Genomic DNA, 26,654 nt, shown 5'->3' with positions numbered 1-26,654 from the left:
TTAAACATTGATCAGAATGGAGATTGCAGCCAAGAAATAAGATGACTAGGGATAGGAAAGGCAGCTGTGAAAGAACTAGATACAATCCTAAAGAGTAAAGACATACAACTGAGCACTAAAGTCAGAATCATCCAAGCCATTATATTCCTCATCACCAAGCAGACAGGAGGAAAATCAATTCATTTGAGATGTGGTGCTGAAGAAGAGTGTTGAGGATACTGTGGACAGCCAAAAAGACAAACAAATGGGTCCTTGAACTCTCTCTGGAAGCCAAGATGATGAAACTGAGACTATTGTACTTTGGCGACATCATGAGAAGGCATGAGTAACTCAAAAAGACACTAATGCTAGATAATAATAATAATAATAATAATAATAATAATAATAATAATAATGTTTTATTTATAGACCGCTATTCCACAATTATCATAGTGGTGTACAGATGGATCGAGGGCAATAGAAAAAGAAGACCACACAGCCATTGACTAGATTCAGAGGCATGAATCTACAGGACAAGTAGAGCAATAGAGGATAGAGGGGCTTGGAGAGCTCTCATCAAAGGGTTACCATGAATCAGGGCTGACTCAAGGGCAGCTAACAACAACAACAAATATTATAATGGCTGCAGTCTAGCTGGAAGTTGTTGGTTTTCTCGTCACTAACAGCTGAAATAGTTCAAGGAGAGGGAGAGCCAGAAATTGCAGTACTGTACTTAGTTGACATGACAGAGAAGCAATGCTCCTTGCTTCTGCTGAAGCTTGATGAGAGTTGGGGAAGAGGCAAACTGATGAAGCTAGCATTCTCAGCTGAGCTAGTGGAAAGACCTTCTCCAGCTCTGTTCCTGCTGCATCCTAGTGGTTGCTGGGTGACATCCGAGAGAGGTATCTCTGACTGCCATTTTGTTGTTCCACCTGAACTCAGATCTGATTTCGGTGACATTTATTCAGTGAAAGTATGAGTTATTTAATATTTGAGGTCTTTAAAATATTTTGATTTTTGAAGTGATGTTTTCCTTTCTCCTGCCTCTCCTTCAGGTGTGGTAGATATTATTCTTATAAATGTCGTTGTTGGAATGTTCATGCTGTGCCTCCTAATTATTGGCATATTGGGGGCTGTAAAAAGACATATGTGAGTACATTTTAAAATGCATGTTTGTTTTTGGAATGAAAGTGCATCATTGGTTATATACAAGCATAGTTTAAACATATTTGCTAAATTTTCTATACTCCCTTACTGGTGACAACCCCTGTCAACCTAATTTAATGGGATTTGTACAGAATTGCACAATATGTTGTTACATGAATATGTTTCTGAAAAATTATCAGAATGAAAAAGCGGAAGTTCTTACTGAGCTTAGAGCTGACTTGAAAGAGCGTACCAGAATTGGAATTTGTGACAAGATACATAAATAAAAACATTGCTCCAAGTACTGTCCTGAAGTATGTAGAACAATTTCTTTTAATTTATTAAAAATTTCACATATCAGCAAATACTTCACACATTGATAGAAACTATGTGACTAATTAAGATAAATATTTTCTAACAAAAACAAACAATTTAATATTTTTTTAAAACAAAAGTGATGGAGTTAAGTTGGAATTTACTGTGAACCTAATTCCAAATAAGGCTACTAATTAAGTTGGAGATAGTGCGACAACAAATTTTACATTTCCCAGCTAGTTCTCCTGAAATTTTGTAGAACTGCTTGCTTTTTTTAGTCCCACGGGATTGGGGAACTACAGTATTTAGTGCTGGATTGTGTTGAGAAATCCAGCAGGGAATCAGTAAGATACAAATAAGGGTATGGAAAAAAGTAAAAGGGTTTGTGATGGGTTTGGTGAAAAACTGGGTTTTCAAAAATTAATTCAGATCTTTTCTATCTCTCAAGCTCAAAAGAAGGATAGGGACGGAGAAGTTACAGTAAAATCTTCAATGGCATTTTTCAACTTCAGTCTGGCAGTGCATTTAGTGGAGGCATTAGATTTAAATTTAAATGAAGTATGGTGTACAGTTAAGAGTTACTTTTTCCCTTTCCAATATAAATGTAATTCAATGATACATTTTAATTTATGAACAATTCAATAGATGCACTAGTCCTTTCTTACCAGAGTTCTATTCTGTTGTCTTTTGTGGCTAAATATTTTTGTTTCAGCAGGTTAAAAGATGCTCTCTGGCCTAAAATACCTCACCCCCACATTATGGCAACAGTTGTTACCATGGACCAGGTAAGAACAGATTTATTTTTGAGCAAACAAAGAAAACTTATGAAAAGAATGTATGTTTAAATAAACATAAACATCAGTGTATCCAGTGGTTGAGCACTGTGCTATTGATAATGGAGACAGTGGGATCCTGTGAGATATTGGGGCAAGGGCAATCCTTGCCTCTTTCCTCTCATCTGTTTTCCTTTTCAGGCTTCCTCTTGGCACTTTGGAGGGAGACTGGCAAGATGAAGAAGCTTTTCTTACGTAGCATTAATGACTAGCTGTGGAACAGCAAACCATATCCTATGAGGAGAGACTTAGGGAGCTGGATATGTTCAGTCTGTCATATTGAGGATAGAGCAAGCTTGTTTTCTGCTGCTCCAGAGAGTAGGACATGGAGCAATGGATACAAACTGCAGGAAAAGAGATTCCACTGCAACGTTAGGAAGAACTTTGTGACAGTAAGAGCTGTTTGACAGTGGAACATGCTCTCTCTTGGATCTCCTTCTTTGGAAGTTTTTAAACAGAGGCTAGATGATCATTTGTCAGGAGTGCTTTGATTGTGTTTCCTGTATGGCAGGGGGTTGGACTGGATCGCATTTGGGATGTCTTCCAACTCTATGATTCTGAGAAGGCCGTAGTTCGACTCTTTCTAGAACTGCTCTTTTCTGATATTTGTTAAGTACTTCCAGCAACTATCACCATCTGTATCTTTTCTCCCTCTAGGTGGCAGCAGTAGTATTGGGCCCACCTGCAAGCAATATCCCCACTGAACCAACACCCTTTCATTACTTTCCCCCTCAACTGCCTGCCTTCTCATGCATGGAAAGGATGAAAGAGTGTTAGCTGCAGTTCTTGATGGTCATGGCAGCCAGATCACTTGCTTTCTTAGGAGATTATCAGACGGGATGTGGGGGAGCTGAGAGTAAAAAGCATACTCCTGGCAAAGTTGCACAATTGCATTGAAGATTTTCAGACACATTGTGCTTATTCACTACTTAACCCATGAAGATCCAGGAATGCTCCAGCAACAAACCATTCACAGGGAAGTCCTAAATAAGCACAATGTGTCTGAAAATCTTCAGCACAATTGTGTGACTTTGCTAGGAGTATGCTCTCCCCCCCCAATTTTCCCCCATCTGATAATTTCCATAGAGATGTGAATGAATGATTAGCAAATGTATGCAGAAAGCAGATTGCTGCATGATTTACTTGCTCAGCTGGCTGGGCAAATAGCAGTGGATGGGAGGAAAACTTAAATGCAAGTGTAGGAGAAGCAATAGCAATAGTAGCTTCATTTATATACCGCTTCATGCCACCTAAGCTGTCTCTAAGTGGTTTGTAACTGTAAGCTAATTGCCCCCAACAAGCTAGGTACTCATTTTAACGACGTCGGAAGGATGCAAACCTGAGTTGAGCCTGAGCCCTGGTTGGTATAAACTCGCAGTCTTATGGTTTGTGAGTGAGTGGCTGCAGTACAGGCATTTAATCAATGGAGGAGTCAATGAGATTTGATTTGGATTGCTTCCCTTTCTCATCTATATCATGATAGCTCCTCCACCACTCATGTCCTTCTGCCAGCAATGGGTACAACTCCAACAAACAACTTTTGGGTATCTCTTCCTTAATATGTATTTGTTCTATAAGGCACACTGGTGGCTTTAGACCTCCAGTAGATTGAAAACGTTAAGAAATGTTGCAAGAATCACTTTTCATAGAATAAAAGTCAGAACAGACACATGACTGAAAAAAAGCCTTTGCTTTTTTGTTTACGTAATACTGATACCCAGGAAACAGAAGCAGCACTTTTATAAACAGTTTAAAAAAGCATTTTACTACTAATGTTGCAAGGCTAATGGATGGAAAGATTTTGTTACGACACACTAGTCATTTTGCACACATGGGCTGTAATCTGATAAACCTGCAGGAAGAGTGCACATTTCCAGCTGTGGACTGATGTTTTTGTCTGGGGCGAGGGCAGAGGTTACTGTCTTTCTTCATTCTTGCTTGGGCATGCAACAGGGACCATGGAGTTACATAGATACACCTCATTCCCTCAGCTACCTACCAGCTGTGGGAGTGCAACTTACATTCTGTCTTCACTTGTCTACTTGGACAAAAGAAGCAACTTCCAACCTGAGCATAAGGGCAGCTGGAATGTATCTGGGCACACTCCTGCTCATGATGGGAGCTGGTGAGGATGGAGCTGCATCTGAAAATACTTTGGCAGCTCTTGTGCATGTTGAGGACTGTGCAAGATACCTCCTTCTGCAATGTAAAAAAGAAACTCAACATTTCACCAACAGGATTCTAGCCATGAATTCCACTAGACAAAAGAATTAATAGGGCACTTTACACTTTCATGTCACTACGAAGCTCAGAAATGTACTCATCTGAAGTGACAAGCAAGGATTTTTTAAATTGCTAAATATTAAAAAGCAGGTTAATTACTCCCCATATAGACTCTACTGTTTCTTTTTCCCACTTGCAGCAGCCAGTACCCTTGAGAAAATCGCCTTCTGCGGATGAAACACACATCATTATTTCAGAAGTACAACCTTGTAGCAAGGAGCAAAATGAATTTGAGTTTACGAATTCTGAAGACTGCCTCAATGAGACAGATGATGCTACAGAAGTTATGGTTGGCAGCAAAGACACTTTGTGGAATGAAGAACATGAAGCACATCCACCAACATTCTATCCTGAACATGATTTCAGGAATCCCACTCTTCCTGATATGAAAGGGAATTGTTATGACAACCAGGAAGTTCAAGATCAGCCATATTTGAAGGAATTCAACCCCTATTTGAAAAACTCAGTCCCCACAAGAGAGTTCATACTTTCTGAAAACCTAGTCCAAAATATAGAAGGAACTAACACTCAGCCTGTTCCCATGACCTCTTGTCTGCCAAATAGCACTGAGCAACCTTATGTAGCACTAGATACATTTACATTACTCCCAAAGCATTAATAAACTGTTTTGTTTCAAGCAGTTTCAAAATGAAGTCTTGCACACTGTCTGTGCTACTTGTATATAACTGTTAGGAAAAAAAATGACTGCCTTTTTGAATATTTACCTTTTGATCTGCTCTTTGAAACTCCTGCAGTTCCTTTCTGCTTTTAAAACTACTGGGAGTGCTGGGGTGGGAGGAAGCAAATTTAAGTAGAAAGCTAGCCAAATACAGGTGAATAATGTAATTGCATTTTTCTTGCAGGAAAAGCTGATTGGTACCTTAACGGACTTGTTATTAAACAACTTTTCATTGGCCACAGTGGGGTAGAAATTGTGCTTTTCACGTATTGGATTGTAACTCCCAGCGGTCCTAGCTAGTATAGCCAAAAATAAGAGTCCTATGATTTCTAACCCTGGACTATAGCATATAATTGTAAAGTCATTCCTCCCCTAATTTTTTTCTTCTTCAGATACCCCCAACTCTCTCCCCCCCCCCCCCCCACTGGCAATTTTAGGCCCAGAAGTCTTTTATTTCAGCAAGTGACCTAGAATTCAGCTTCTGGTTATTTCCTGGGTCTGAAAATGTGGCCCAATTACCCACCTCTTTGAGAATTTGGAAGCATGTATTTTTTTTTTCAAAAAATGGGAAGCTTTGTTAATATTACCTGTGATGCATTTCCTCCTGCCCATGCAGCTAGGGTTGAGAGAGTCCCTGTACTTTTCTAAGCAATGCCTCTGACATTGCTGGCTCAACTGGCAGTTATCCCAAGTAGTTTGTGCAGCATAACTGTTTGGGAGTGCAGTTTTAATCATAACTAAAATGACTTTTTTCCTTTGTTGCACTGATATTGTCTTTGCAAGTAAGTGTACACGGTCCCTCCAGTACACTATTATTGTAGAAGTCGGACCTGCATCTTGGGCCCAAAACAGACGGGCCAAATAATGTGGTTTCCAGCTGTGTTTGGGGTGTAGTGTTAACATGATCCATGTCCTGAATGCACCCAGAAACTATGCCAACATTGTGCCATCACCAAATAACTAGGCCAAAAAGGAGTGGCAAGAACCTGCTCATTTCTGCAGTCTGGTTCAGGACCCTGGCGGTGGCCTGGATTGGGCACATGCGGTTGCCGTGGCCCTGGCACAAATGGCACTGGCATGGTCCCGCCGTGGTCCTTTTGGACCATCTGTTTCGGGTCTTAGTTTCACTGCCACATCAAACCTTCTCAAAGAACCCTTTTCTTGGAAAACCAGGGACAATCAACCACCATTTCAAAGGAAAAAATTGGGCACCCACAAACTCCTCTATCCAACGTTTTGCCTGGCAGAATCACTCATAGCCTACTATATGAACAGGAGTTCTAATGTAGTAGCTGCAGATATGCAACTGAGATTTTCTTTTAATTCCCCCTCCCTCCAAAAACCTTTTACTTAGTTTTCTGACTATTGTTCTTTGTGTCATCCAAATAGGACATGGTACAGTTGGCTCTTCATATCTTTTTTTTTGGGAGGGGGGGGGGCAAAATCTGCAGGGACCTCAGGTTATGTTGTTTCCAACGGCAGTGCAAATTATGGTTTATTGTGGTACCAGAGCTCTCTGACAGAGAAGGCTAAATGTCTCACAGAACTACAGTTCTCAAGATTTCCTAGCATTGAGCCAGGGCAGTTAAAGCGGTCCCAAACTGGATTATTTTTGCAGTGTGTTTTGTACTCAAGCATGCGTGGTGGGTGTCAATATATTTTCTACTCTTAAGAGAAGCCACATCATATTTTTTAACCCATTGTTCAAACATATTTGAAATTCATAAAAGTGTTAATGTTTTTACTTGGATTAAATTAAGCAATCTCATTTAGACCAAAGACAGCCATCCTTTTATGATTCTCTAAATAAACATGTTTATAATCAGGCTGTATAAAATATAAGGATTAAGGAAACCTTTCACCTTCTAGTTGTTAGACTATAACTTCCACAATCCTGTGACTATCTGTTTCTATTCTATTCTAATTTAAACTATGGTTGGCTTGAAGTCATTCATTGCTCCAATATGAACTACTCTGAAATGTAAAATATTCAAAATGACCCATGAATATAATTTTGTTACAGTATCTAGGTAATTTTCTTTTTAAAATTGAAAACCTATTTTTGGCTCCATACAGACAGGCCCAAATAAAGCTGCTTCAGGTCACTTTGGAGGTATACTCTTTCAATGATGCATGCGTCCTAAGAGTCCGGAAGCTGCACCAAAGCTGCACTCCAGTCCTTAAGACTGGCTCGTGGCTTTGGCATGGCTTCCAAACTCTTAGGATGCATGCATGCATCATTGAAACAGCATACCTCTGCATTTTCTCTTCTCTGTTTTCTTCAATGTACTTACAGAGATATGCTTTTCCCCATCAACAAACTTTTGAATGTTTATCTTTCAATTGTACAAATGTATTAAAAATGCAATATATATATATATATATATATATATATATATATATATGGAAAAAAATAAACATGATTTAAATGGTTAAAAAAAGAAAAGAAACAGCATACCTCCAAAGTGACTCGAAGCAGCTTTATTTGGGCCTGTCTGTATGGGGCCTTTGATAACACTGATTGATTTCATGGTTCAAAAACAAAGAACTATTCTACTTTGTGGTTTTGCATTGTCACTTGAAATTGTTTGTAAAAGCAGCTCCATCACTGTAGCTTTCTCATTACAGAGAAGAAATATGGAACATACAAACAGTTTGCAAAGGAACAGGCCTGAGGCTGACAAAATAGGTAGATTTTTATTATTCAGAAACTGGCTTTTGAACCAATCAAAGGAATCTTTAAATTTTTGAAGCATGTATTGTGTTTTCACTCATTTCACAAAGATGCTATGATATATTGTTGTCATCAACTGTGTTTCCCACAGTGATTCTCCAGTATTGCCAAACTTTATTTTGTTGATCCCTTCCTCTCTGCTATCATGAACTGTCATCCCATATACTTCAAAAATAGTAATAAAGATACCACTAATGGATTTGATCCACAGGCAATCTGCAACCATCATTGACTAGCCCTATGTTGTTTTCCTTAATTGTGATCTGAAGGACACAATATCACTGAGCCAAATTTTTTACTCCATCTAGTGAGGTATTTGTAATATCAAGGTATTTCAGTGCTAGAAACCATCAATATTTGATATTTACGTGTCAATTGTAACTCATAACTTCCAACAAATCATTTGCTCATCAGGCCACTGCTGTTTTACCATCATAAATGTACTATTACAGCCCCATTGTTCATTGTTTTCTAGGAACTGAACAACCTACTAATTTACAATAAACTTCTGTTCAGCAACTTTCCATTAATCTATAATGTATATATTGACATCTGAAAGATTTGGTTTCTCATCTGACAAAACAAACTCAATGACCACAGAAGAAAGATTCTAAAACGTCAATGCAGCTTTGCTTTTAACATTCCTGTTCTCCTTTAGGGGATCCTTCTCCCCACCTTTTGGAGGGAGGCAACATGGTGAAGTCACGGATAGGAATTTTAAAAAGGCAAGACGTAAACACGGGTTCCTCCTGAAGCAACACTCAAGTATATCTCATTTTTACCTCTTATACACAACAAAATGTAATTTGGAATTGTTTCAGTCCAGATAATTCTTGAGAGGCCAAAATGCAGTAACCATTAGAGCTCAAAATGAAATCATGGCATGTTTACTGAAATGTGCGTTCTTACTGATTGCAACGTTAAGGATTCAATCTTATATTCAACTTACATACAAGTGTCACTAAAATCAACAGCAGTTCCTTCCATCTAGATAAGTATAGGTTTTGCACTGTAGATTTTCACCTTCTTGAGCTGATAAAAAACATCCATTACCTCCCGCATTGTCAATAAATAAGACACTTAGCATGAATAAATGGCAAGCAACACTACTTCGTAATAATTCGAGATAATATACATTTCAATTGATAAGGCAAACAGAAGTGCACAGAATTTTGAGACAAGCTAAATTGCCAGGGGAAGATATTACAGAGACATGTCACATTTCTTTAAAAAAGTACTCAGCACAAAGCTTCCATAGCACTGCCACTAGATGAGAAGCTTAGCTGACGGTCAATATTAAGTTTTTTTATTTGTATAAACCTGATTTTTTAAAATTTGTTTAAGCTTGCTACAAGGTAGAAAATTTGACGTTCACAGAAAATCACATTAAAATGTAATTTGCTGATTGCAAAACCATCTTTCAAAATGCTCTGAATATATAGAATGGACAGCATGGCTTCCAATGCATGTGATGCTAATTTTGTTTGGAAACATTTATCATGCAGCTCTCTCACTTTAGAGTTAGTTATCAAAACAAGTGACAAGACAAACATATTTTGCCAAAAAGATTCTCTGTTAAAGCAGATAGTCCATTACATTAAGGCCACAATTGAACTTGGTTTTGTTGATTTGCCACTAAGCAGCGTCCATTTATTTTATCAGGGCCTGTGCTAGAAAAGTCTCTTAATGAATAATATTTTATAGAGGCTTAACTATGTAAACTTTGCATAAAGATCAGAAACTCCAGCAAACAGAAGGCAAACTTGAAAAGTTGTTTTTGAGGAACAGCCAAACCAGAACATATGTTAGCATTCATTACACTTCTAAGCACCCAGATGAAAATATTAGAAAACATGCAAGTGGTATTATTGAGACTTGTAGTACTGACATGTAAGTAGTAGTATATCTAGGCAGGAGAAGAACTCGAATGGCACAAATTCTTATATTTACTCATGAACATAGCTGAACCTTTGGAAATATTTGAATTATTTACAGCTACCCCCTGAGCTGACAGCTTACTGACTAGGCATCACAACTCTAGAATCATGATCATTTTCTAGCCACTGAGACTTTAAAATATTAGAGTTTCACATTGTTAAATTGTTGAGAAAGAATCAAATAAAACGTTATTTCTTGTCAAACAGTTGTAGTGTTTCTGGATTTCTTTAGAACAAGCCTCAACGTATTAATACGTAAAAAGTGAAACATTCAGTCAACTTGCAAGTGAGGTTCAACTGTCCCAGATGATTTTTAAGGTTCACAAAAATGTCTTCAGCAAAAGCATTTCTCTATGTGAAGTAGCAAAATTGCAATTCTTCTTGGTGTCCTCTTCTTAGTGACCACACTGCTTCCTTACACTACACAAGGTATTCATAATGACTGCAGGGAATACACGTATCTGGTATTGCCATTCAGTAACAGACCAACAAATATCTACCCATAATATGTTTGCCCTATAATTCTGTTATCCAATATTAATGAGGATATAGTTACTTGACCCAAGGCTCATCTGGTAAAAGAACAGGCTTACCTGTCATTGTGGTTCTTTGAGTGGTCATCTATGAATGCACATGAATGGTTGTTTGTGCCTGCATAGCATCTCCTTTGGGACCCTTTGAAGCAAAGCAGTTTTGATGGGAACCCTGTTCCTGCTCCTGCAGGTACAAAGACCCATTTGTTTGATTCACAGAGACCATGACCAAGTAGTAAAAGAAAAAAAGTGCACATACAGATTTTCTGGGTACTTTACAGGTTTGAATTCTAAATATCATATTTAAATTTGAGTAGAATTGGCTCCAACTGCAAGATAGGAAAGGCATAAAATACTGGCATTCAGTTTATTAATACCGTTTTGAAGCAGTCTTGAGTCCAAAGAGAGGAGAAATATTCTACTCCATTGGTTTATAGTTCTTTAATGACAAATAGAGCACCCTGAGGAGGTGATCCCCCTTCAAAGGAAAGAAGCCTTTGCAGACAGTCAGGGAACGTCTTAGACCATAGTCTTAAGATTTAAATTCTGCCTTAAGCCATTATGTTTGGCCACAGAAGGACAGAGGGGTTGGTCTCTGGATGATTTTTAAGGTAATCCATTCACCATAAAAGTACTGCATTTTTATTTTTGAAAATTAACATTAACCTAAAGAAAACAGAACATTCAAAATTAAATTATGTAATGTTTTCATAGTCTATGTGAAAGGAGGTATTCACAGTCAGTCATCTTCTTTATGTCTGCAACAGAATGAGGACTGCCTTCCATTCCATCTTAAAATGAAGTAGGATGTCCCAGAACAAAACAGAAGGGCATGAGGAAGGTGAACAAAATGTAGTGCTTGAAGAAATATTTCATTAAGAATGTCTGGAAATGCCTGTTTAAGATTTCCATACCCATTTTCTTCCACAAATAAATCTGAGGCAAGATTCAGAAACATCAGTTTAACCGATCAGAACCAGTGATGCAACAGTATCTGAGGAAGGCCTACCAGGGGACAGTCTTTCCTTTTCACTGGGGCATGTAGCCACCCTGTCTTACAGTCTGTGGTAGATAAGACTTTGGCATCTCATCATCAGTCACTATATTTATTCTCATGGCTTCAAGCTGCACAGATGGTCCCTCTGGGCTTGGGTGGAAAACTCCTGCTAAGGCAGCCCCCTGTTCATCTCTCTCTGGGCCAGAGTGACATGTTTGTGAGGCCTGATGCCCAGTGGTATCTTCTTCATTTATTGGAGAAATCTGTGTTACTTTGTCAAAGTGAGACCCCTCAGGGACCGCATCATTCCAATTAGCATTCTGTTTGAAATAGTGATGCCTTGGTGTTGAGTTGTCACTTCCCAGCACTTGCTGGTCCTCTGGCCTTTCTTCTGAGTCTAGCAGAGGCTGGGTAGACTCAGACCTGGAAAAGACTTGCACAGCAGGTATCTGATCCCGGTAACCACTGGGCACTACGGTTGAATACTGAACAGTGCTGGAAGTGTTCTGAGTAGGTTCCCCTTCATCACTGTCAGAAACACTCTGCCGAGGAGAAGACATGCAAGATGATCCTCCTATACCGCTGCTGTGGCCTTCTGAGGCATTTTTCTCCTTTTTAAGCATGTCAAATGGCTTCAAATCAGGCTCAGAAAGAGATTTCTTGTCAGCTTCAATTTCAACAATGCTGACATCAGTACAGCCCCCTTCGGGATAGATCTGCTCTTTGGAATTAAAATGCTAAAACGAAACAAAACAACACATTAAGATGCATCTTTATTTTAAATAAACTAACATCAGTATTGTGTTGTCCTTGCCATGTACTCATCATTTCTTATAGGAATACAAGCTTCCTATAATGTAAATTAATATGGGCCTTTGAATCACAGAACCACAGAGCTAGAAGAAACCTCAAGGGCCATCCAGTCCAATCCCCTGCCATGCAGGAACTCACAAAGAACCCCTGAGAAATGGCCAGCCTCTGTTTAAAACCTCCAAAGAAGGGCACTCCACCACAAAGCAGTGCGTTCCACTGTTGAACAGCTCTTACTATCAGTCCTTACTTGACACTTTGATTCTAAATCTAGGATAACCTCAATATATTGTTAAGGAAAGAGCCATTTCACTTTAAAAGTTTATTTAAGAGGGTTCTATCATATTTGCATTATTCATTGTGTAAGTCCAAAATGTTTCTGTACATTAAAGTTGCGTCTATTCAACATGCCATATTCTTTCCACTCAGAAATCACAAAAATATTTTTCTTACATACTGGTGCTTCGAACCAAATCTCTACCACACAACTTATATGACAGCATTGCTTTTATTTTTCTATACCATCAACTCTCTGGGCTTGGACTCAGATCTTGCCTTCTGCAAACAAAGGAGTCTTGGTCTGAGGAAGCCTTATAATCCAGTAGAGCATTAATGCTGGCAGAACAAGAAGGGCATTTTTGCCAATTTCCTCCCTTTCCATGGTATCTTCTATGTCCTCTTAAAACCCACTCTGGGCCATTAGGGAGCCATTAGTGGAGTAGTGCCAGAAATTTTGCCACAGCACTGTTTTGAGCATAATTCTGCTCATAAGTTGAAGATATAGCCATGTTAGTCTATAGACCAAACACATCTGAGGAAGTAGACTTAAGTCTACGAATGCTCATACTGCCAACTCTTTTCTTTAGTTAGTCTCAAAGGTGCTACAAGATCTCTCTATAGTAGTCTGCTCAAGGAGTGATCCCTATAGGTAGTAATAACCTCTGGATCCAACCCACTGTTTGATGCAGTTACAACAGGAATATAAAATTTCAGAGGAAAACATTGTTTTTTATTTCTTTTACCTTGGATGGTGTTTGTGGTGACCACTGAGCAATTACACTCTTTGAAGGATCAGGTACATTAGGCCAAATGTGTTTTTTGATGCTGGCAAAAGACAGAAAATAAATGAACCATGATCACAGGAATGTAGCAAAAATTCTCTGCATGTTTATTTATTGCTGATCATCTGACATAAAAAAATACAATTTAAAAAAATCTTCTAAAACTTTCTTTAAAAACATCAAATTTTAACTTTAACCACATTCAACTATGGACATGTAAATACATGGAGGTCGTTTGTATGATACTGTAATTTAAAGGTATAATTTGAATGTTGCTAGTTCTTTGTGTCACAACTATTACCATATTTATGGTAATAGTTCCCAGTGATATATGGGAATTATTATTTATGAGAAACTTTAGTACAAAAACATTACTAAAGAGTCTGTATAGTGTGGTATGGGAGGAGGTCAATGGAGACATGACACCATGAGTTACTGCACCAATCCTAGTGACCCCACTGACTTAATAATGGAACCTGAAGTTAATTTTAACTTTATGTGTTTTAAATTTTATATTTGTAATTTTTATATTTTTATGATTTTAATTGTACAATTTTAATTGTTGTGTTTTATGTATGTTAGCTGCCTTGGGTCCCACTTTGGGAGAAAGGTGGGATACAAACAAACAAACAAACAAAATTGTCTGCTTTGCCATTTAATAACCTTCAGCTTTTGCTGTATATGATCAAGTGAAACTCTAAACCCTTTATTTACTGCCTTTCAGAATTTATGCAGCCTATTATACAATATACAAAGTATACTTACATATCTCGTTTGCTGAAACAAACAAGTACACCCAAAAGAGTAAACAGTAGGGACGCTAGACACACAGGGACAACTATTGCTTCTATTTCTCCTTCCCCTAAAAGAAAACACAGAAATAAATTACTTTTCTGAAGCAATCCTTGAAAATTGTATGCTTTGCATTAACTCATTTTGAAACATTTCAAATCTATCAAGTAGCAATTCTGCTACATAAGATCATCCTAATCTCTTTTTACCTGTGCTAGTCTATGGCTGTAATAAAGACGAACTTTTGATTGATAAACATTTTAAGTGCCAAATGATGGCAATAATATGCAAGCAAATAATCTATGTTTATATTTATTATTTGCACATCTCATGTTTCCATAAACATTTATCACAAAAAAATTCCCACATAAAGTAAGTAAAAACATAGCAACATAAAAAACTGGTATGATCACATGAAAAAAACAAACGGTCAAGTTAAACACAGAGCAAAACAAGTCAGTAGCCTGTTTCTCAAAAGGAAATTATCCTACCCATGGAACACAGTCACTGTGAGGAGACAGACCGTCCTTAGAAAGAGGATTTACAAGGATAGGAGAAGGCCCTCAAAGAAGATCTAATAGCATCCACTGAAAAAGCCTTCTTGAATATGTGCAGATAATAAGCATATTACAAATGGCAGAAGTGACAAAACATTTTATAATATGGATTAATTTAAAATTTCTGTGATCATGTTCTATTTTTGCTATTTCTTTAAAAAAGAATAACCATGGAAAATACTGAGTTGATCAATCATGTCTTTCAAAAACTGAACATGTATAAAACACTTACCAAATTTATTTGTAGTAAATGTAAAAGCAGGGCCACTTCTTCCTCCTTTTTCAGTGTACGCTGCCATCTGTACCATGTATAATGTATCACTTGACAAGGAAGACAGCGGATACTCGGTTTTGGAAGAGTTCACTTTCACAACTAGAATGGAAAATTTTCCCCTTAATTACATTTGTTATTCCAATTTTGTAAACACCTCTTTTAACACAGTATCTTAAAAAAAACAAAAACAAACTGAAAAAGTCCCATGTACCAAAAATTCAAATTTTCATAATTCAAACAGAAAGATTACCTGCTGACCTTGTAAGATTTTGAGATATGTCAACCTGGATTTATTATTCTATTAATTTAATCAAAGTTATCTGTAATAACAATATCACTAAAATAAAGACTATGACATTAGGAAGTTCAAGACACCACTCTGTAAAACTTTTTACTCCCAAAAGTAAACTACAGTTGTCCCTCCATATTCGCTAGGGTTAGGGGAACAAGACCCCTGTGAATATGGAAAAACCTCAAATAACAAAAACACAGTTTTTACCTGAGAGGACACCTCTCTAGGAATCTCTAGGTCCTCCAGTGCAACTCTGTGGTCAATATCCAACATACACTGACCATAGAATGGCACGGGAGTAGCTACAAATGATCTTTCAGTGCAACGTTTAAAGTTGACCACAGAGTCGCACTGGAGGACCTAGACAGTCCTAGAGAGAACATAGTAATGAAATCCGTGAATAATCAAATCCGCAAATACAGAGGGATGACTGTATATCATTGATGATACAGTGCACCCACGCCCACCGCAGGCCTACCATCCATAGATTTGAGCTTCTGTAGATGGCAAACCCTGGCTTTTTAAATGGGTGTGTGTACACTGAAAACTACGAGACTTGAGGTCCCGTGTTTTTTGCTATCCATAGAAGGAAGTCTGGAACAGATACCCCACGGATAACAAGGGACCACTGCACATCCTTAATGGAGGCATTTTTTCCTCCTCAGAATGGGAAGTATTTGGACTACAGCCTACAAAAGCTGGAGCTCAGCAGAAACGGCTACTAAACCTAAACTATCCCACATATATGAAAGAGTCTGTAGAATGACAGCAAGAAGTCTACTGCTTCGGTGTGAAATAACATGACTCATCCCTCAAGGATGTGTTCTGTCTTCTTGAGGTGTGAGTAAGAAGCCCTTTGTTACATGAAGCCTTCCCAGTGCCATCAAAAATTGAAGTGAAACTGAAGTTCTCAATCAAGACAAACAAAAATGCTCACACACTCACCAACCAGAGCTCTTCCTTTTAAAATCATTTTTTTCCTGGAATCTTTCAAAACCCATCTAATTCATTTATAGTTTTTGATACTTCTGCACATTTCTGGCTCTTTGGATTTGTGTTATTTGTATTTTTTACTGATAAATAGAAAAAAAGCCTTTACATACATTACTGACTTTTTTGGTCTGCTGGTTACAATTTTTGAGTCAGGCATTTGTCTTGTTATCACTTGTAACCTGATCTTCAGCAGAAACTCACATAAAGCATACTATGCTTTTGAGGTCAAAAGATCCTACCCACCTGATCTTTTATAAGAGATCTTAAATACTCTGCTTCTGATCTGATTGTATGAATGTTAGTGTGAATGTTAGTTGATGATCCATTATTTTAGTGAATTAATAGTAATGTCATTGTTTTAACAATTGTATTTTATATGGAATTGTTTTACTGCTGTAATCCCGCCTCAATCTGCAGGGAGAGGAGGGCAATATAAATATAAATTATTATTAATTATTATGATAGTCTGGAGAATATTAAATTTGCCTTTAGTTTGCCTTTTCACCATCCCCAACAGGTGATAATCCTCAGTGATTTAAAGAAGTTGAACTTCATTTGAGAATAAAATTTTCAGTCACTCTAGGATGAGAAAGAATGTTTTTTTAACAGGAAACACTAAATTTTGGGAAGTTTCCAAAAATATGTTCCAGCAAAACTATTTGTGGGTGAGATACACAAATATGTGTAATATGAAATATAATGATGCTATTACTAGCATAAATGTTGATGAAATAAATTATAGAGGCAGCAACTTGCAAGAACATTTAAACAGTTTTTTTTAAAAAAAAAGGCTTTAGTACTATACTGTTCTCACTATACTGTGGAGAGACAACATGGAATAGTGGTTTGAGTGTTGGACCATGACGCTGGAGACCAGGGTTTAAATCCCTGCTCAGCCATGGAAACCCACAGGGTGACCTTGGGCAAATCACGCTCTCTCAGCTTCAGAGGAAGGCAAAGGAAAATCCTCTCTGAACAAATCTTGCCAAGAAAGGCCTGTGATTGGTTTACATTTGAGTCGCCATAGTTTAGAAACAACATGAAAGCACACAGCAACAACTATTGTTGCACAGTACACAATAAACAACACTGAAACCATGATTAGCAAAGACACAGTTACCTGTTTCATCACCAGTCACTGTTTTGTAAGATATTGTGTAGAATTTGATAAACCCATTTTGCTCTTCTACTGAAAGAGGTTTCCACTCTAAAATTGCTTCAGATTTTCCAACTTTCTTAGTCCGAACAGTGGGTCCATTAGTAGGAACTATTAATCAAAAAATAAATAATTTTTTATTTCTTAAGAGCAGCTTTTGGCAAGTATTCATCTCACTCAGCTGTTTCACAAAATGGTGAGCATGTGTAAATGAGGAAGAGAAAGAACATACAAATGAACTGAAACAATATGTCAGTCAATGTATTACAACAAAAAAGCAGGTAATCTGAGGATGTATTAACCATACCATCTTGTTGAAGGTATGCTCGTGTTGCTCTTTCTTCTCCTTGGCCATTAGCATATAATGGATATACAGTTATCTTGTAACATTTCCGTGGCTTTATGTCTCCTAAGAAAATAATTTGAGGATTTACATTCAAATACATCTCAGTTACATAACACTGCAAATACATCTCTCAATTACATAACATATGGCTGGGGCCCGCATGTGGTCTACCAAAGGATTTTGGGTGGCCCGCAGGTATATGGATGACATCAAGGCTCCTCTGCCGCTTGGCTTCCTCCTGAGGAGAGGGCCATACAGAGGGAAAGAGGAAGGGTGCATGCTCACCCTGCAAGGCTCCTCTGCTACCTGCTTTCTCCTGAGAAGGTCAGGCAGTGGAGGAAGAGGAGGACAGGTGAACACTTGCCCTGCAAGGCTCCTCCACTGCTTGGTTTTCTCAGAAAAAGAAGGCCGGCTGGAGGAGGAGGTCGAGGACAGGTGAACATCTGCATTGCAAGGCACTTCTGTTGCTCGGCTTTCTCCTAAGGAGAAGGACTGGTGGAGGAGAATGGGCAAATGCTCTCCCTGCAAGGCTCCTCCTTTGCGCAGCTTTCTCCTAAGAAGGCTGGGTGGCAGACGAAGAAGAGGGGCAAACGTTCACCCCTCAAAGCTGCTCTGTCACTCGGCCTTCTCCTGCAGAGAAGTCCAGGCAGATAAAAAGGATAGGAAAGGTTCCTCTGCTGCTCAGCTTTCTCCTGAGGAGGAGGAGAAAATTAATATTAATTATTTATTGTTAATTAATTAATAATAAATAATTAACATAATTAATTAATATTTAATTAAAACCTATCTGCAGTTCGAAGGAGTTTAGCCTATTTTAATTTTGGCCCCTACCTACTGCCAAGTTGTGCAGGCCTTGCTATAGAGAGTGACATTAGCTTGGAGCAGCCAAGGAAGGGTCTTCTCTGAGAATCTGTGGCCTGCACAATGACAGGACAGGTAGCAGAGATCCAGCCATACAGCACTGGTTTTAGCAATAAGTGAAAGAAAGGACCTCTGAAGTCACAATCTTTTCCTTGAATAGTCATGTATTTTTAGTCTCTTTCCAGGAATGCAGTATCCAGTCAACTTCAAAATAGATACTAATAAAGAAAGTAATTGTATCAGTATGGATTCCTCTTCCTCTGTGTATCAGGTAACTGATACAATTACAGGGCTGTCAATGAAATCTTATGACTTACTAAATGTCCTTATCCCTTATAACTTTTAGAAGATCTGGGAAATCTTATGCTAATTTAGACAGCTGAAATATTGGCAAATACTGGGCAGAGGGCAGATTTTGCTGCCTGTTAGTGTCAGCTATCTTGATTGACTGCTATTGCTTCTGCCATATGTTTACTGGACTGCACTTTGTTCTATCTATGACCCTTCTTCCACTTGGCCGATAAACCAGATAAAGCTATGAGCTAGATTTCGCTCTCTTCCCCAAATGACTATGAGAATCCTGCCATCCTTTCTGCCCAACCACACCATGACACACTCTCAAGTTTCCTTTGAGCATTTACAACTTGCACACATTAATTTCACTCTGCAAGCTACAACATTTGGCTTTGATACATTAGACATTAGAGGTCCAAAACCCATTTGTTAGTCAGAACTAGAGTAAATCCACTGAATCAGTGGGATTCACCTATGTCTTGACTCAGCATTCAATAACTGACACACTGTGTCCACTCTAGTAGGGATTAATAATACGATTCAGGCCCCAGTCTACTAACTTCAGAGCTTTAAAAGCTCGAAACATCAGACTTCTGTAATATTACAAGAGTTTATCAGTGCAAAAAGAAGAGTATGCAGACTCACAAACTTGCCAAAAGAACAAAATCTGTGTATTGTGTGCACATCTATACCCTCTTCATCTCACAGTGTTTGATGGCAGCCTCAGAAGGAGAGAAGACCTGATCCCCTTCCTCACTGCCATTCCCTTCTCCTTTAGTATTGTGTCTTTTTAGATTGTAAGCCTGAGGACAGGGAACCATCTAATTAAAAATAATAATTGTAAGTCACTCTGATAGCCTTTAGGGCTGAAGAGTGGGGTAGAAATACCATAATAAATAAATAAAAATAAATAAACAGTCATTTAAAAATATTACAGGCTGAATATCCTGTAGGTGAAATGCTTTGAACCAGAAGTATTTTAGATTGTTTTAATATTTATATAAACATAGTGAAGTATCTTGGAGATACTCACTTGTGTTTCATATACACCTTATACACATATAATATTTCTAATAATTTTGAGCATGGTTGAACATTCAACCACTGAACTTGAGAAGTCATGTTGGCACTGAAAAAGTTTTGGATTTTGGAGTATTTTAGATTTCAGATTTTTGGATAAGGGATACTCAACCTGTATAAATCTATTACTACATTTTTTGTATTTGCATGACATTATATAAAGCGTTCTGCAAGCCTATTTATTCTTAAAGGACTACCCCCCCCCCAATATATCTGAATAATTAAATTCCTTAAAAAGCTCAACATTGCATAAAAGTTACCTTTTAAAAATGTACCCTGCTTTGTTCCAGGTTCTTGTTGCCATTCAGTAGTGCAGTTCAAGCTGTCACACTCTTCATACCATTTAATTATATATTTAATAACTGGATCTTTGGGTGCTGTCCAGTTTACCCAGAGCTTGTCATCTTTCGGAAATGCAACAACATTTTTCACAGGAGCTGAAATGACCAAATCATCTTTATTTCTGTAATATTAAGTATTCAACATTATAAAATTGTCCTTATTTCCAAAATAGAATGTAGTCAAAAGGACAAAGCACTTTATTTTAGTTATAATACAATAATACAGTCAGCTCTCTGTGTCCACAGATTTTTTTTATCCATGTATTCAATCTGCACACTGGATAAAAAGTCTAACTGCTTCCACAGAGGAATATGTGCATTAATAAGTCACTAACAGGATTTTAATCCATGTCATCACTGAGGTTATTCAGCATTATCTCTTTATTATGGTATTAGCCTAAGACAGAGTCACAGTGAAGGTGAACACACAGCTGCTTCAATTTCCATTAAAAATCAGAGATGTTTAGGTATCAGTTAGAATCAAGCTGTGTAAAGCAGAGCTTCTCAAGTCATCTGATGTGGAGAACCAGCAATAATCCTCCATCAATGCGCCAGGGACTGGCACCATGTTTTTGCCAACTGGTTACTTTCTTTTCTTTTCTATAAACCTGGCAGGGACTGGCAACTAATGACCCAGGAACTAGCACTAGTACAGGGACCACCACTTTGTGTAGATTCCAAGAATGTATCTACATGAGATTCCTGTTAATGGCTTCCAACTAAATTACTGATACAGTACATTGAAAGACAAAATCCAATATTCAGCAGAAAAAAACAGCTTTGACAGCATCACAGTATTACAACTGAAATACTAAAACTACAGTCATCTGTTAGAAGAACTAATCTGCAAGAGACAGTTGTACCATACTTAATAATTATTCATTCCAGTTTTTATATGAAATAAGAGTGAATTCAAAATTTAAAAAGAAAGAGAAATGATAAGAAAATCAGAAATCCCTAACATTTACTTGAAGGATTTATTCTAGCAAAATGCATTACTAATGTACAAAACCAGTAAAACAAAAACAAAAAAACCCACCCCTCTTCACCTTTTGAGTTTGTTGCTGGAATAAGTAAGACTGTTGTAGGAGACTTTCCAACTCTGTTGTATGCTGCAATCTTTACTTCATATGTCCCATTTTGCACATTTAAAATCAGCTTTGTCTTTGTGGTATTCAAGTGGCTTACTTCACTTGGCAAAGAATGTGGTGTCCTTCTTGAGACAGATACTTCATACATCGAAATTATTCCATTGGCTTCCGAAGGAGTCAATTCCTACTCACAAGCAGATTTGTTTTATTTGAGGGCAATATATGAGAATACAGAGTTGTTTTATGCAGTCTCATCTTTGGTTTATTTTATTCAATAATGCCAACTCCAAATTAGGAGCAGCACGCATGTTCTTAGGGAGATATTTCTCCCCCAGATTTTCTATCCCAACTCTTTCACAACTGGGGCTTGAACTGCAGCCAAGACTGAACAAAGACTAAATTCAAGACCTTCTGTAGGCAAAACACAAACTTATCTGTTATACTAGTTTAGTAACCTGGTAAAAGCTCCCAGTCAGTTATGTTTACCATCTGGGCATGCCAGGATATTCTCTAAAACAAAACTCCCTCACAACATTGTTAGAAGGCTAATATAATGCTCTGAACAATCTGGAAGAAAGGCAAGACATAAAATGGCAAAAAATAATGCCACTGAACCATTAAGCGATCCCTATTCAGACCCACAGAAGGGAAATCTAGCAGTATAAAGGAATTTGGAAGTCTCAAGTACATTCTAATCCAGGATTCGAGTAAGAATGTCACTGCAGTGCAGTTAAACAGATTCTCCTATCTTCCAAAAACAGGACTCTCTCCTATTCATAATCCCTATATTATACTCTATGCATCCCAGTAGGCTTGGGTAAATGTGTACAAATGAGACTTTGGTACTATATAAAATTCAGAGATTATTGGTCCAGCAGTTCCTCTCTACCTCCAAGGCCTGGACCAAGGCAGATGGACTGGAGGGAGGGCTTGGCTTCATAATGGATGGTTAATCTTCTTCCAGGGAAAATCTCAGTAGGATAATACATATACAGTACATAGCAATACAGAAATGGGTTTGATAAACAGGCAAACCAAAGACATCAAATAGCAAGCGACAATTAGGCCAATGCCTGGGAAGGCTTCTTAACAGGATGTTTTTTCAACTCCATTATGAAGCTGGTTTAAAGAAGTGATGGCTCTTGCTTGTGGGGGAAGAATATTCCAGGAGTGAGGGGCAGCAAGGGAAAAGGGGTGAATCCGGGATGGGGCAGAGGAAATCTGGGCTGAGACAGAACCCTTGACTACCAGACGGAGGGCCCGAGTGGGAAGGTGAGGAGAAAGAAGGTCTGATAAGTAAGGAGGGGCCAGTCCCATGGAGGGCTTGAATGTCGACAGCAGAGCTTATACTGAAATGCGGAAAGGGAGGGGAGCCATGAAGGATGCCACACAGGAGAGATGTGGTCAGAGCGGTGGTGGAAGTGACAATGTGTGCAGCTGAATGCGGGACAGAGATTAAAGGACGGAGGTGAGAAAGAGGAAGCCCAGCAGGAAGACGTTACAGTAATCAAGTCGTGAGATCACAGGGCATGGACAGGACTTGGCAGTGCAGGCAGAGATAAGGTCGAATTTTGCAATATTGTACAAAAGAATCTACAACGCTGGCTGTGGTCGGATCTGAGGGATACACGACAGAGAAGGTCAAAGATAAAACCAAGACGCGAGGGCTTGCTGGACTGGTTGAATGAAGTGTTCAGCCAACAGAGACAGAAAGGAGTGTTGAAGGGTGGGCTTAGGAGGAAAGACAAGAGCTCCGTCTGGACATGTTGAGCTCAAACGTGATGGCGCATCCACTGCGAGACAGCTGTGAGGCAAGACGAGACTTGCTGTTCAAGCCTTGAGAAAGGTCAGGGGTGAAAAGATACAACTGGGTGTCATCGGCAATACAGATGGTAGGAAAAAACCAAAGAGCTAATGAGTTTTCCTACGGAAAATGTGTAGAGAGAAAACAGAGGGGGACCCAGAACAGAGCCCTGGGGAACCCACAGATAAGGGAACAGGAGAAGAAGTCTGACCACCGGCAACCACTGCAAAAATCCTGCCAGACAAAATAAGATCTAAACCAGTCGAGAACAGATCTGAGAACCCAGGTCAAGAGATTATTATATATTTCTAACTATATTAGTATCAGAACACAGATTCCCGATTCTCTTCCTCATTAGCTTTATGTTTTCCTAGAATGGTTTATATAAAATGGAACTACTTTTGTAAATCCAGGTAAAATTTAGGGTATTCTAAACTTCCCAACATACAGGAATTGTTGAGAAAACCAAGTTTTACAAAACAAGTATGTAGCACAGACTTTATTCAAGACTTTGTTAACAGACAGTCACTGCTAATTATTTGTATTATACAGCTTTTGTGATATATACATAGTGGATCTCTCACGAGAACCTATTATTCTCCTGGAAGTGATTCCAAAGGGGTATATAATTTTATAGTCTGGTTCAGAAGAAATATATGGCACTAGTTAAACTGATGTGTTAATTCCATGTCTGAAGCATAGGTACCATTCTGAAGCAAATTATGTAAGCCAAGTACACACATATAGGTGCATTATGTCTGTATCGGAGGTATACCATGTATTATTTATAACCAAGCAGAAATCAAGCAATAATTCATTTACCAGGCATAAATGTCTGGTTAAAACTAATGGATCTTATATGGGAGTAAGCACCAGTAAACTTTTGCACAGACAGAACTCTTGGAGAGGGCATTCCCAAAGTTGAGGCACACCACTCAATGTACTATGGTGAAAATAAAGATGGGTTTTTCTCCCAGCCTCTGATCTAAGGGCATGGGCAGGTTAATACAGGAGACACACATTCTTCAGAGACATACCACAACCTTTTAGAAAATCACGAAGCAACAAAAAAGAAAGTGCCAGATTACTCTTTCCATGTATTTCAATATTACATGTACACATCCTATATACCGTATTTTCCGTCGTACAAGACTACTTTTTAGCCCTAAAATCTCCCCAAAGTCGGGGGTCGTCTTGTACCCGGAAAGCCCCGGGTCCTAAAGAGAGCCCCGGCAGGAAGGCCTCCTCAAAGGCAAGGAGCATCCTCCTCCGTTCTCTCCCTTTGCTTTTCCCCCTTCTTTCTTTTCCGTCTCTTCCTCCTGTTCTTCCCCTCCTTCCTTCTCTCCCTCCTCCTTCCCTCCCTCCCCTTTTTCCTTCTTTTCTTCTTCTTCCTTCCTTCCCTGCGCCCTCTCTTCCCTTCCTGTCCTCGGAAGGCAGAAGGTCTCTCTACCCTTCCCTCCAGCCTGGGAGCAAGGCTGGCTACAGAGCAACCAATCCTTTAGAGTCACACACTCACAGTTTTCAGCCAATCAGAGAGAGGGCTGGAGAGTGGTCGCCACCCACCCTCAGAAAAGGGTCTCTCCCTCCTCTCTCGCTTAGCCCCTGAATCCCTCTGAGAGCCAGGCTACAGAGCAACCAATCCTGTTGGATGGAGTCACACTAACAGCCAATCAGACGGAGGACAGTGGGTTGCCCCCCCTCCTCACAAACACAATTCCCAGATTCCCGGGTTTTCAGGAATTACCTCCATGCTTCCAGATCCCAGCCCCAAGATAGAGTCTACAGTATATATATAATTATTAGTATTATTATTATTATTATTATATATTTTTTTTATTATTATTATCATTTATTTATTTATATCAGTGTTGCCAGTTTAAGTTCCACTCTGCAGATGCATTGGATTAATGATAACAGTAATGGTGATGATGAGGATAGAGATATAGGTCTTGTAGCACATTGAGACTCACTGAAAGAAAGTTGGCAGCTTTCCTAGACTAAGCGTAACTTCCTCAGATGCATGGGAATTGTAGTTCATTGTGGCACAAGAGCTCTTTTCTCACAAAACTACAATTCCCGGGGTTCTCAGCCTGAGCCAGGCAGCTAAAGCATCCTCAAACTGGAGTATTTCTGCATTAATGGATTGACCTTGAGCATTTTTAATACCAAGGTCCAAAACACACTGCAGAAATAATCCATTTTGGACACTCAACTCTCCTGGCTAGTGCTAGGGAATCCGGGAAGTAGTTTGGTGTGGGCACCAAGCTCTGTTCTGACAGAGAAGGTTCAATGTCTCACACAAAACGACACTATCCCAGGGTTCCCTAGCACTGAGCCAGGGCAGGCAAAGTGTGTCTTGAACCTGGATTATTCTGCAGTGTGTCTTGGATCCAATTTAGGCTGCATCTTCATTCCAGAGACAATCCAGTTTCATACCATTTTAACTGCCAGGGTCCAGTGCTATGAAATTCTGGGAATTGTGTTTGTTGTCCACACCTAAGTTTGCTGAGATGTCTCAGAAAACGAGATTCCCAGGATCCATAGCACTGAGCCAGGGCCAGTTAAAGGGGTGTCAAACTGGATTATTTCTGGCAGTGCAGTTGCAGCCTAACACATTTCTATTTGGCACAAAGCTTCCTGGGCTTTTGATGCAAAGGAGCCACTTGAACTGCCACGGCTGCCATCCATACAGAATCCCTGGATTTGTAGTTTTGGAGCACGTCCCGCATTCTTTGGGCAGAGAAGGCAAAAGACCTATAACTAAAATTCTTCTAGAATTCCAATAGGATGGAGCAGCAGCTCTTAAAAGTGGTGTCAAACTGCATTAATTCTAAAGTGTAAGATGCACCAAGAGAAGGGCGGGAGGAGTTGTCGGGGCGGGTGAAATATGTTGTGTATGCTGTTATTCAAACATGGAACACACTCCTTCTCAGAGTGTAATGGAGTCTGCCTCCTCTCCTTCCTTTTCTTCTTTCTGCTTCTCCTTTTTTTCCTCCCCCTCCTCTTTCCCTCTGTTGCTGCTGCTGTTGTTGTTGTGTGCCTTGCAGTCCTTTCTGACTTATCAAGGAGAGAGGGGTGGTCCTTAACGGTGAAATATCCCAAAACTCTATTTTAAGTTGTAAATTTGGGGGGTGTCTTAACGCCCAGCGCTTATATGCCGGGAATATACGGTATTATTTTTTAAAATTCTGCAACTAATGCTAAGGGCAATGTCTTATGTAAGACACTGTACAAAAGAATCATGTACTTCTGTCAACTGTCCCACACATGCTATGTGACATATGTTGTGACTGCATTAATAGAAATAGTCGTGGTTTGTGGTGGTGTGTTTTATGGGTGCCCCCATGATTGCCATAGGTTCCCCACAAGAATACTCAGATGGTTTGGCCAGTTTCTAACTCTGATGTCTAGCGCGGGATTTGCTAAAGCTCCCTCTAGACAGGATATGGTACCTTTAGGATATTTA

At 38.9% G+C, this 26,654-nt stretch overlaps 2 protein-coding genes across 11 annotated transcripts in view; one reads left to right on the top strand and one right to left on the bottom strand.

The window, feature by feature from the left end:
* Window positions 1-7,390, top strand: part of IL31RA (interleukin 31 receptor A) — a 55,143-nt gene extending 47,753 nt beyond the window's left edge. For 6 of the 10 annotated variants that reach the window (XM_042453767.1, XM_042453764.1, XM_042453762.1 and 3 more), the window contains 3 exons: window positions 1,035-1,128; window positions 2,153-2,225; window positions 4,696-7,390. In XM_042453767.1, coding sequence (XP_042309701.1) covers window positions 1,035-1,128; window positions 2,153-2,225; window positions 4,696-5,175 — 647 coding nt within the window. In that variant the 3' untranslated portion in view covers window positions 5,176-7,390. Of the gene's footprint in view, window positions 1-1,034; window positions 1,129-2,152; window positions 2,226-2,414; window positions 2,469-4,695 lie in introns of those variants that run through there. The other 4 variants (XM_042453766.1, XM_042453763.1, XM_042453765.1 and 1 more) reach the window with 4 other exon arrangements.
* Window positions 7,391-7,913: 523 nt separating this feature from the next.
* The window catches only part of IL6ST (interleukin 6 cytokine family signal transducer), a 52,197-nt gene continuing 33,456 nt past the window's right edge, over window positions 7,914-26,654 (bottom strand). Inside the window, exons 9-16 of the mRNA XM_042447828.1 lie at window positions 21,343-21,568; window positions 20,213-20,389; window positions 17,679-17,780; window positions 17,336-17,482; window positions 14,889-15,029; window positions 14,073-14,169; window positions 13,269-13,350; window positions 7,914-12,173 (exon numbers count right to left, since the gene is read on the bottom strand). Coding sequence (XP_042303762.1) covers window positions 11,469-12,173; window positions 13,269-13,350; window positions 14,073-14,169; window positions 14,889-15,029; window positions 17,336-17,482; window positions 17,679-17,780; window positions 20,213-20,389; window positions 21,343-21,568 — 1,677 coding nt within the window. The 3' untranslated portion in view covers window positions 7,914-11,468. The remainder of the gene's footprint in view (window positions 12,174-13,268; window positions 13,351-14,072; window positions 14,170-14,888; window positions 15,030-17,335; window positions 17,483-17,678; window positions 17,781-20,212; window positions 20,390-21,342; window positions 21,569-26,654) is intronic.

The sequence above is a fragment of the Sceloporus undulatus genome, chromosome 2 (genome assembly GCF_019175285.1).
Source record: "Sceloporus undulatus isolate JIND9_A2432 ecotype Alabama chromosome 2, SceUnd_v1.1, whole genome shotgun sequence".
Taxonomy (NCBI): Eukaryota; Metazoa; Chordata; class Lepidosauria; order Squamata; family Phrynosomatidae; genus Sceloporus; species Sceloporus undulatus.
This window is presented reverse-complemented; position numbering and strand designations above follow the sequence as displayed.